General features: G+C 38.8%; 1 protein-coding gene across 1 annotated transcript in view; it reads right to left on the minus strand.

The window, feature by feature from the left end:
* STXBP3 (syntaxin binding protein 3) overlaps positions 1 to 12,207 on the minus strand; it is a 42,462-nt gene that overhangs the window by 1,939 nt on the left and 28,316 nt on the right. The window contains exons 10-18 of the mRNA XM_089516543.1: positions 11,019 to 11,123; positions 8,598 to 8,655; positions 8,121 to 8,186; positions 7,142 to 7,222; positions 5,876 to 6,014; positions 4,470 to 4,576; positions 2,251 to 2,349; positions 811 to 896; positions 526 to 674 (exon numbers count right to left, since the gene is read on the minus strand). Of these exons, the coding sequence (XP_089372669.1) occupies positions 526 to 674; positions 811 to 896; positions 2,251 to 2,349; positions 4,470 to 4,576; positions 5,876 to 6,014; positions 7,142 to 7,222; positions 8,121 to 8,186; positions 8,598 to 8,655; positions 11,019 to 11,123 (890 nt within the window). The remainder of the gene's footprint in view (positions 1 to 525; positions 675 to 810; positions 897 to 2,250; positions 2,350 to 4,469; positions 4,577 to 5,875; positions 6,015 to 7,141; positions 7,223 to 8,120; positions 8,187 to 8,597; positions 8,656 to 11,018; positions 11,124 to 12,207) is intronic.

Consider the following 12,207-nt stretch of genomic DNA (forward strand, 5'->3'; position numbering starts at 1 on the left):
CCCAAAGGGGTCATAAAAATTGTTCAGTTTTGCTCTAAAATCCTGTGCCTTGTCCCCAAAAGGGGGAAAACATTAAGATTTTCTTTTTCCAGAAACAAGTAGGGGGTGTGTGACCCTCCAAGGTCTCCTGAGGGAACTAATGAAGCCCCACTCAAATTTACTTACTCTTCCTCTAAAAGTTTTTCCTTTAAAAAAATATCACAAAGCCATAAATGGTTTGTTACATACATCTGACTGTGGCTTGTTGCTAGGTCTTAAAATTATTTGAAGTAACACATTGTGGATTGCTAATGGGAGAGGAAAGGTTTCAAAGAGCCAGAAATTGCTGAAAGTTTTGATTGTCTTAGTAGAGAAATACTTGAAAATGCAAAGGCAGAATAATGTAGGAGTTGGTACATTAACTGTAATGTGTAATGTTGTAAATGGTTAAAATTTTAAAAAGAAATACTGGCATTCACAACCTTTTCAGAGGGAAAACAGTTTTTACACTGCTATCCTAAGTTTTATGTTGGGGGAGAGACTTACCAATAATAACTTCACAAGATTTGTAGGCTTGTGAAACTTCATATGCACAGCGCATTTCAGAATATGTAATGCCTCCGATGACAAATACAATCAGCTTTGACCCACTCCTCCGTTCATCCAAGTGGCTAGTTTTGGGTTTGTGGCGAGCACTGTCAATTAAGACGTAAGAGACTATTATGCCATTCATTCATATCTACAAGTTATAGATAGTTATAGTGTTTGAAATAAAACTTAGGAATTATACTAGAACATATTATTTACTGAAGCACAATAAATATCACTTACCTCACTGCTCCTGAACCATTCCAAGGTGCAGGACACTGAGAACAGTAAGGCCACTCTTTTGTATCCAGTTTATTTTCTATAGTATCCTGAAAGAAAAAATAATTCCTTTTAGCCAACTAAAATGGAATTTATTCAAAGCTCTCAAATATCTTCTGACTGGTACATGGACATGAGGTCTGCGTATGTAGCAAAAGCTTCCTAGGTTCCTTATGCATGCATATTAATAAAGAAATGGAAGTTAGGATTTTCAATAATGATCCACCTTTCTGAGAAAACCTAGATGTTACTACTCATTTCTACCTAGCTGAAATCTTAGAACTTGCTTCATGTAACTGTTGGATTTCTTGATTTAAAACACTGAATGAGCTACAGTAGCCAATCGCTACACAAGCAAGTATATATTTCTCACTCTTTTGACCAAGTGGGTTCAGAGCTATTTGACTGTTGTGCAAAAGGTGAACTTAAACCTACAGCAGACTTTGTGGAGCTATGGGATCTATTGCAACCTAAATGCTTGGAATTGCAATACTTGGGATTTCTCTCTATAGACTTCTGCTGGAGGGGCTTTCTTCTCTGTCCCACCTGTGGGAGAAATATAGTACAGGAGGACACAGGAAAGGGCCTTTTCTGCTGTGTAATTACTCCCCCTACAGGACCAGGTGGAACCAACACAGAGCTTTTTGCTAAAGCCTTTAGAGCTTAAATGATTTTGTCCAAATCAACAAACAAAATATCAATTGAAAACTGCACACGAGTGGTTTAAATTTATTTTAATTATTAAATGGTTTAATATGCTTTTAGTCTATATATATGATTCTTAATGTTTTTAACTGTTTAAATTGATGTTAATGTATGTTAACCTGAGATCCTTTGTAGTAGACTGGAGAAAAAAAAGATGAATAAATGCATTAAAAATGCAGATTGCACTTATATGCAAGACAGTTTTTCTTCCAGAAAACAATTTGGAGGAAAAGGTCTATTGTCTAAAATGCAACTAAAATAGAGGCATTAAATGTTCATATATGTAACTTAGGGCCAAAACAGACAGCCTGGTAAAGGTGACTTCTAGCCAGCTTGCGGGCATGGCATTTAGACATGCCACAACCCTGAGTTGTCCAGCAATTACACGCTGCAATTACAGCAATTACACGCTGGGCACTTTCCGGTGACTTGGGGGCTTGGAGTTCAGACACCACTCGTCCCAGAGCCGGCAAAAAACCAGCTCTAGAGGTGAAGGGGCATCTTTTATCTGCCCCAAATAGAAGCAGACTTTTTCTGCTCCTATTTGGGGTAGACGCTGGTCAGATTGAGGCTGCAGTGTGCAGTTGCTGCAGCCTTAAGCTGAGACTCTCAGGGGCAGCGTCACAGCTGTCTGTCTCACTCCTTAGAAGCACTGATATATTATCTTTATAACTAAGCAGTATTTTTTAGAAATGTTACCTCCATGATATCCTTAATGACTGGTGTCCATCTAGAAAGCTGATATGTTTCTTCCGAAGAACGATCCCTCCTGGATGATTTGCGTTGTTGTGATGTAGACTAAAGAGCCAAAGATAATTCCATTTTAAAAAAATGGCATCAAAAAGATAAACACACATGCCTAAGTTTTATTACTGCCTAAGAAAACCAGATACACAAGCGTAATACAGAAAGTCACACTACTGATATTTGTACAGCCAACTTAGGAGCTAAACAGACTGGTGTTACACATCGGTGTGGGGGGAGCATGGGGGTGTGGCGTACGATGTTTAAACACGCTGCTCCAAAGGAGTGCCAAAAAGGTGCCGCTGTGGTGGCAAGTGCACCCTTTCTGCAGCACAAAAGGAAGTACTTAAATGGTTAAGAAATATCTCCATCTTTGTCCAAAAGAATTATTAATGATCTCTCTCAAGATACCTATCTATCTGTGAAATCTACCATCTTTTATTAACAAGACTGATACAATCATAGAAATCTGTGTCTGCTAATGGGAAAGGATATTGGATTTTCTTTAGCGGCAAAGCAGAAATATCACTTAGTAACTACATTATAAAATAAAACACTTTTAAAACTTTAACATGAGGCAAACATGAAAAATGTCTAAAATACTTAGTGGTGTTGATATCTTAACTATTATATACGTAGTCATTACCAGCCCTGCCTTTCCCAAATCTTCAGCCTATCTGTAGTTCTCACAAGGAGGGATGGTCACATCTGATAATAAGCTGAAATCTTGAGGCACTCGTACTACTTTTGCATATATCAGCAGCCTACTACCCAATCTCAAACATGAAGTACCACTGCTATACATATAATTATACGCATATGTCTCTATTCAGAAAAACAATCTGTGGGCAGAAGCAGCCTCCCATGCAGATTGTATCTCATCTGTCCAGACTGCACTGAAGTTTTGACACAGGGGGGTAAGAGTTATTGTCTAGAGTGTCAAAGCACACTGAGACTCTTTTTAAAATTAACTTATATTTATAACCACACTGCCAAAGTGATCTGTAGTAGTAGTAGTAATAATAATAATAATAATAATAATAATAATAATATAATTTTATTTCTATACCACTATTCTAGCGATCACAACGGTACACTGTTAGATCTACCGTATGCATGTCTAAGTAAAAAAAATAGACACCAAAAACCTGGCTCAATTTATACACAGGTCACGTAACACCAGGCGGGGGAGGAGGAGGAAGGGCAAACACTTGCCCCTCAAGGCTCCTTTGCCACCCGGCTTTCTCCTGAGGAGAGAACCTTGCAGCGGAGGAGGAGGAAGGGTGGACACTCATCCCTCAAGGCTCTGCCACCTTCCGTGGGTCATGCCAAATTCCATTAGTTTTGGCTCCAAACCCTACCCTCAACTTATACATGAGGTTGACCTATAGTCAAGTATATACGGTAATGATGGGCACAGTTTCTTTAACCAAAACAATGTTTACATTACTCAAGAAAAAGGCAAACACCAGAAGAGGCTACTTCAAGCCCTAAACCGAAACTGAATTGCTAGTCTCAAACAGAATGGACTCATGAAACTGATTGCTAAATGGTAGGTCACCACTTACACAAATCCCACTGATTCGGTGGGTTCAGCAACTGAATTTAGGCTCTGCACTTTTCTGATGGTATACTATCAGAATGACATCATTTAATCCACAGGTGGGTGTTAAGGTGGTCTAAATCTGTGTTAAGATATCCGGCTACAAAGCTTGAGTTGAACTATATGAGTTCAGAGTAGCTTCCATACCAATTATGTTACTGATTGTATGCGAAGCACTTTGATTACTCCAAAATCCTTTATGTAAATTAAATACTATTAGTATAATATGATCATTTTAATAATCTGAATATGATCATTTTAATAATCTGAATAATAACCTGGTATAAATTTCCTAATTTATTCCATGCCAGAATTATGTCATGCAATTTACACTATACTGATTGGATTTACATAAATTAATCCGATTTTGATCTCTGAGGTCTCAGAATGTGGACTACTTGGGCAATTCAAGCAAAGGGTAAAGATTCAAGCAAAAGGCAAGAGGAGTACAAAACACAAATGGTAGTGATCAAAGTGGGAACAGATGCTAGAAAAACAAGCATGGTATTGTAGTCATTGCTAGGAAAGTTAATACAGAATTGACTAGGAAAAAAAATGCTGCAATCCTTACTGTGGTGAGAATAGGTACACCAAGGTACTTCCAATTTTTGATCATGTCGCTATCATTTTCTATCTGTACTTTTTGGATCAGCTTGTCCAAGGTCTCTTGAGTAGTTCCTTTTCAGTATTTAAAATAAATACATAAATAAATGTGACATTTTGAATTAGTAACCTACTGATATTTGCACACAGGACAATTAAAAAGAGCAGGATCCAACTGTGTTATTCTGCTGATGGAAGCAGCTCCATCAGCAGGTGCACCGTAGAAGGGATCCCCTTCCCCCTGCAACTCCCTATCTGCCCTTAAAACCTATTCCAGGACTGGGAAATCCTACAGAACACATTGTGGAAGGAGGACAGAAGGATAAACCTTATTGTGTTGACAGGTGCCAATCTAATACAATGGTGGGCTTTTATAAAGTTATACTGTTCGTGCAGAACTGTGCTGAATACGCATGCACTGTGCCAGTCAAACCTTTATAATCTCATCCAATCTCTACAGCAATACAATTGCAGTAAACAATCCAAAAAAACTATTTCCCTGAACATAATGGATTGGATCCTAAGTCAACTAAAGAAAGATCTGATGCTTCCCTTTCCTTCCTCCTCCTGTTGTCATCTATGCCTCTCAAAATGCCTCAAGGGGCTCTCATGAACAATGTGAGGCTGGGTGCCAGAGGCTGTTGGGTAAGAAGGCAATGGCCCAAGTTTAGATATTAAGATTAGTTAGCTTCAGGAAATTTGGGGAAGGGCAATTTCCCACCTTCTCTTCCTCTTACATTGTTCAGCCTCCGAGAGAGAAGGGGATGGGAAACACATGCTTCAACCATTCTGTCTTCCTGGAATAAGTAGCTCTGTAACTCCATGCAAGCAGATCACAATACACTTTGAAGCATCACCTCCAAAAGATCAATTTCTACAATAACTAGTATAATAGGCATTTATCTCAATATATTCATCCCTCCACATTCACTGGGGTTAGGGGCACAGGACCCCCATGAATGTGGAGAAACCACATATAACAAAAACAATGTGTTTTTACCTGAGAAAACACTTCTCTAGGAATCTCTAGGTCCTCCAGTGCAACTCTGTGGTCAACATCTGCCAGACATTGGCCATAGAATTGTGCTAGAAAAGCTACAAATGCCTAGTGGAGTGTTCTCTCTAGGTTCTTCAGTGCGACTTTTGGTTAAAGTTGACCACAGAGTTGCACTGGAGGACCTAGAAATTCCTAGAGAGAACATGTTAATAAAATCTGTAAATAATCCAATCTTCAAATTCAAAGCCCAAATGTGAGGGGACAAGTATATGTTCTGCTCAGATGAAAATCCATAATTGTGGCCAGTACATGAAATATTCACAGTACTAAACTATGTATAGAGGTTTTTTTCATACAATAGGCTACCAAAACCTTACCATTTGTGCTGAAGATATAGAGGAGGATGGCTCTTATCTTATCATAGCTGTCGTGATTTTTACTGAGCAGTACTGGAAGAAGGACCTGCATTGAGTCTCTCACTCGCTGTCCCTCAGCATCTGTTCCTAGAGCCAAATCCTAGTCATAAGAGATATCTTCTTAAATCATAACAATCATTCTACAACTTCAGCTATAATGTTGTCACAGTCTACATTTAGCCTTGATTCAAAAGGTAACATTTCAAGGGCATTTCATATTATAGTTGTCTTTTCAAAAAAACGACTGTATTTGCTCATGTATAAGTCTAGAAACGTAGGTCAAAAAATTGACCCAAAAGTCTGAGTCAATTTATCCACAGCTCAATGTAAGTACTGTATCTTAACTCTTATTTAAAAGAAGGAACCATCCCCTAGTGGAAGGCAGTCTTGGAAGAACCGATCGCCTCTACTTTCTCATCCAGCCAGCCTTAAGAATAAGCACACAGGGCTATGTCTGCTGGAATTTATAAGTTGTTTAACATTATTTTGCTTTGCTTCATCTTTTAGATCCTTTGCTATATGTCCCTAAGTTTTACCCTTGACTTATCCATGGATTATATCAAAATCAGCCCCAAAACTTGCCCTCAACTTATACATGAGGTCGACTTATAGTCAAGTATATACAGTATTCTTTACTTTTCAGATACAATTGTGATTATTCTCACGTAAAAAAATCAGACAGTATTAGGAGCTGCAGAACCATGCAAATGTAATTGTCAGTTAATCTTTTATTTTGAAAATAAATTTAGGCTGTTACTTCTTCTCTGTTCCACAGCCCTTTAGCATCCCCCCATCATGCCCCCCAGAAATAATGTTTCTAGTTTCACTCCTGAACTTGATGAGGAAAAATATAACTGTAGCCCTTTCTGCTGAATAAAATAAAATAAAATAAAATAAAATAAAAAGCTAACTACTGACATTGGACCTTGGGAAATCAAAGGAGTCTGTTGTAACCAGTTTGGCTCTCCCAATATAGCAGCTGCACCAACTGCCTTTCCTAGCTTCTTCTTGCAATAGCTTTCTACTGATTTTGCTGAGCTGGAAAGACCATTGCTGTACTTCCCCCCCCCCCCCTAAACATGACAGAAGTTGCAATACTGGCCAGAAGTGCTGACAATAATCACCAAAATCAAGTGCTACTTTATCTCAGAGAAGTAGACCTCTGTTAGAATGCTAACTGCATTTGTTTGGATCAAACACCAATGTACTGACGAATGCTTCACATACCTGTTCAACTTTGCACAGCTTTTCTACATTACTCTTGAACTTATTCATGCAGTCTTCTGCTATGTTGAGATGCACTACTTGCTGCAAAACAGAAGTAATTTTTTTAAAAATAATCATGACACAGCAACAGAAAGTGTACAATTCTAAAGTAATTACTGGACAGAACTGTTTCATATATCCAGACTAATATTCTGTGGATGAACCTTAAGAATTGTATTTCACATTTTTTTAAGGAATAAGCTTTAACAGCTCAATTGAACCTGATTCTCTTACTAGTCCTGGAACTAAACCCACAGATACTGAGGGCTACTGTACTTCTGAGTAAAACATGCTTAGGAATGACTGCATATCATGACACTAAAATACAAGACAGATGTTAATTTGTCTTCTTCAGTGATATTGTCATCTTTGGCATGTACAATATGCATAACATTTAGGACAAATTCATAGAGACTAGGGTCAACCAAAAGCAATCAGCAATTACACCTTCATATGAACATACTCAAGATACCCAGATGCTGAGGCCTAACAAGGCTACTATTTTAACCCCTGTTTTTGGCCACAGAATGTGAGATCAAAAGAACTACGGTCCAGTCCAACAATTCAGTGAATAATCTGCTCAGTTTAAGTTCAAGGTTTATTTAAATTTTAGTTTGGGAAAACAATGGCCACTGCTGTACCAGTACAGTGCTCTAGTCCTGGGCCAAGAGGAAAAATTCTGAGCCATATCAAATATTGGTCTTCTGCTGGTGGAATGGGATAATTGGTGTCCGTGCTACTCTGTGTGCACCACCAAAACCAACTCTAGGGAGTTGTATTTTCAGGCAGTGGAGAGAGAAAGGGAACAAAATTCAGCCAATGTAATGGTGGATTTACGCCTTTGTACCCAGTAACACTAATTAATCACAGACTCAGGACAGATGCAATTTTTTAAAAAATCAAAAACACCCAGCACTGCACTCCTCAATGTTTTGCTCACCTTAGTAATCTGTTTGCGAAAGTATGGCATTTTTTTCATGAGCTGAGCCAGGTTACTTAAAGATAGCTGGAAAAACAGTTAAAAAGTTCAGTCTCAAAACACACTGCATTCAATACATCTTTCAAAGTTTGCTGCATTTGAGGAATGGTAAACATTATGATAATTAGCTTTAGGAAATCTAATAAGATTGCAGTTCACTGCACACTTACATGGAGAAAGAAGCATTAAAGCCTCAGGACCTTGCTTCTGAGTACATCTCTTTACAATTTAACTGTACATTTACTAACATTTTTAATTTTCTGCTCCAGTAAATACCAACAAGGAAACCTCAGCACATTTTAGAATCAATACATCTGAACTACAACACCTCTTACCACTAAATCCATTGTTTTAGTATCAGAATGCTGATTTCAAATGATAAACAGAGAGTAACTTAAAAGAACATTTGATGTTATCTTAATTATAATAACTTCTCACCTTTCCTTCTGTTGCCTTCCTTTTGGAAGAAACTTCTTTCATAAGTTTGGGTATCTCCCTGAAATATAACATGTTTTGTTACTATTTCTAAACTAGAAATAAGCAGAAGTACATTTCTATGGTGTTGTCATCCATTTGACTCCGCCAAAATAAATTCCAATTAAACATTTCAAGGATCCAAGGAAGTATTTTTAAAAGGCATGATGGTGGCCACAGACTCTTTTAAGAGTCATCTCTTTGAAGTGGCTAGAATCAGCCATGATGGGTATCTAGAACAGAGATAAGCTATTTATGGCCTTCCAGATGTTGGACCAGAGCTCCCACCAGCTCTAGTCAGCACAGCCAATTGTAAGTTGTAAGCCAGTTCTAGGTTGTAATTGGACAGTATCTGAAAGGCCACAAATTGTCCAGCACTGAGCTCAAGCTTTTTCCAACCCTAGGTCTTCAATCGGAGTACAATAACACCTGACCATTAGCAATGCTGGCTGGAGACTTTTGCAGTTGTAGTCCAAAACTGGGGATCCAAGGCTAGGAGAAAACTTACTTAATAGGGATTTACACTGCTCCAAGGACATTTTTCATATTATCAGGCCACAGTTGTTGCAAAACCTTGATCAGGAAGTTCAAATTGGAGTGGTTAGGAAAGTCTTTAACTGTTTCTATAGTGGAGAAGGGATCTGAATGCATGTCTTCCATTATTAGGCCTAAATGTCCTGAAGGCACCAAATCTTGTCTGATCCCAGAAGGTAAGGATCAGCCTTAGTTAGTACTTGGATGGGAAACTGCAAGGAGTACCAGGTGCTGTAGGCTATATTTCAGAGGAAGGAAATTACAAATCACCACTGAATATGCCTTGTCTAAGAAAACCCTCTGAAATTCATGAAGTCACCATATGTTGACAGGTGACCTGAAGGCACACAGACATACATTTCCATGATCAACTCCCAAAGTTTAATGTCAACAGGTGACCTGAAGGTAAGTAGACATTCACTTCCATGATCTACTCCCAAAGCTTATCATAATCTATAAATGCTCAAATGGTTTGATCCAGATGAATTAGTGGAACTGGAACTGAAACTGGATAATTTTCTTTCTCTACTTCAGTCTGACCGAGGTGAACACAAAGCTGTCTAAATCAGTGGTTCTTAACCTGTGGTCCATGGATCCCCAGAAGGCCACAATGTCCTCACAGGGGGTCTGCGAAGGCTTGAAGGCTGCTTAGCCCACCTACCCCCACTCCCCACAGTGGAGTGCCCATGAGACAGCAACCAAGGCAAAGGCAAGCAGGCAGGCTACCTGGCTGGGCCTGAGTATTGCTTGTCATGTGGCTGATCTACTGTGGGGAGGAGGCAGGCTGAGTAGCTGAGTGACTGCAGAGCTGACAGCCAACCAGCATTTGCCCTTTTCTTTCTCTCTCCCCTCTTTTCCAACTGGGTGCACTCCACTCTATCAGAAACACTTCAACACCCCCTTTGATGCTTTCTTTCTCAGGAGAGGATACCCAGAGAGGAGAATGAAGCAGGGATGGAAGGAGGATGGAAAATCACAGATTCTTATGAGCTGGAAGGACTGCAAAGGGAGCGGAGTTATTGACTTCAATTTGCACAGGTCACCTTTGGGAGAGTACTTCATGAATGCTGCTTCTAGGGAGCAGAGTCCAGTCTGCTCCAGCCTGGCTGGCTAGGTTGGCATGTGGTCATTCAGTCTGCTCCACCTGCAAACTAGCAGGAAGAAGCAGAAGAAAAGTTTTCTATACCCTTCCTAAAGAAAGGTTTAATAGACTGTGCAACTGTTAATGGTTAGTGTTCAGGTATTGTTATTGTTTTAAACTGTTGTTCCTTTTTGAGCCAGCCAAAAGCTGGCTTTGCAGCACTCCTGCGACATGTAGACACCGCGCCACCGGAGTGCCGCAATGCCGGAGAACGTATGGTCACGCAGATGACATGATGCTGGCTTTGGGACGGTGTCAGAGCAGTGGTCTGTTTCGCCTCTAAGTTTAACTAACTTAGGTTACAATGTTAGTCACACTTACCTGGAATTAAGCCCCATCAAATTGAAAAGAAATTGTTCCAGTAAGGATATGCATAGGATTTGCTGATTGTCTGGATCCAACACCACATATGTCATGTCAAAAGTAAGTTCCACTGAGTTTAGTGGGGCTTCCTGCCAGGTAAGTAAACACAGAACCACAGCCTGTGTTAGCTGGACTTGGTTTCCATTCAAATCAGTAGGACAAGTTAGTAATTATTCAGCTCCCACTGAATTCATTGAGAAACTATAATGCAGTATGGATCAAACTCCATTTAATATGCCAAACCCTATCTATCTACAGTGAGCAAGTGAATGTACGTGCATACATAAGAATGCACACAGAACTTCATGTCTTAATTACATACATCACCTAGATTAAGTCATACATACTCCAATACATCTGCAATATGCTTATGTCGTATTTTCACCCAGAGGTCATCATCTTCCTCTAGGATGGCTTCCCTTTCTTTCCCACTTGCACCCTCTGTTTTATACCTATATAATAGGAAAAAAGGGTATTAATTTATATAGGTATATGTATAGAATGTTTTTTGCATAGACATTTAGTTGATACTACAGAAGAAAAGCATTTATAAACTCTTACTATGAACATACAGCATCAAGAATCTGACAACAAAATGCACAACCAAAAGTTGTTCTTTCTCAAACAGCACTGGGCAACAGCAGTGGGTCCTGGAGCCAATTTTCTGCCTTAGTTTTCTGCCTCACTGAAGTGTAAGTATGACTACACTATTTATTAGGTAGTTGTTCTCACTATGACACAGAATTAAACAGAAGGACTCAGGAGAAGATGAATTAAGATTATATTATTACTAGTGAGCTGCAATGAGTCCCTCTGTATTCCTCTTGATGTTTATCCAATATACAGCACAGTACTGGAAACTTGGATAATTAAGTGAGAAGTTGTTCTTAAACCTCACTGCCATTTGTTCCTCTCATTTTTTTGTCACCTGTCCCACCTTCTACTTTTCACCCCTCTACTTTTTCAGCGAGTCACTCAAATTACCTCATGACTTGTTCTGAATGTTAACAAGCAACAAATTAATGCAATTTGGCCATCTTTGGTTTAGAATAAATAAGGCATATTACTAAGAAATAAACCCTTTCAATATTGATAGAATTTACTTCCTAGTATATATACACAGGATATGCTGAAAGGATCCATACATACACATATATGGAATGCTATAAAAGTGTTATATACTAAGGAGCTAAGTATCACACTTATTTGCATCATACTTTTGCTCTCTCCGCCTCCTGTGTATGTTTCTAATCATACATGAACAACTTTGATGTTAACTCAGTTTCTTCACATCCTCATGGTTATAGAAATTCCTTTTATTTTAACATTGGGAAATAATCCCAATATTGACTTCACATGCAATCACAGAATAGACTCAAGATAATGTGATAATTTAGTTTACACATAACTATAACATGCTTAGCAATACATACTGTTATTAAGCAGATACCTACTAACTGAAGGACTACTACAGAGTACTAGTGCTATGTCACAAAACACTGTTTATATGCATTGAAACTCACATAAACTGATTCA

The sequence above is a fragment of the Sceloporus occidentalis genome, unplaced genomic scaffold (genome assembly GCF_023333645.1).
Source record: "Sceloporus occidentalis isolate IW3139 unplaced genomic scaffold, rSceOcc1.0.p SCAF_3, whole genome shotgun sequence".
Taxonomy (NCBI): domain Eukaryota; kingdom Metazoa; phylum Chordata; class Lepidosauria; order Squamata; family Phrynosomatidae; genus Sceloporus; species Sceloporus occidentalis.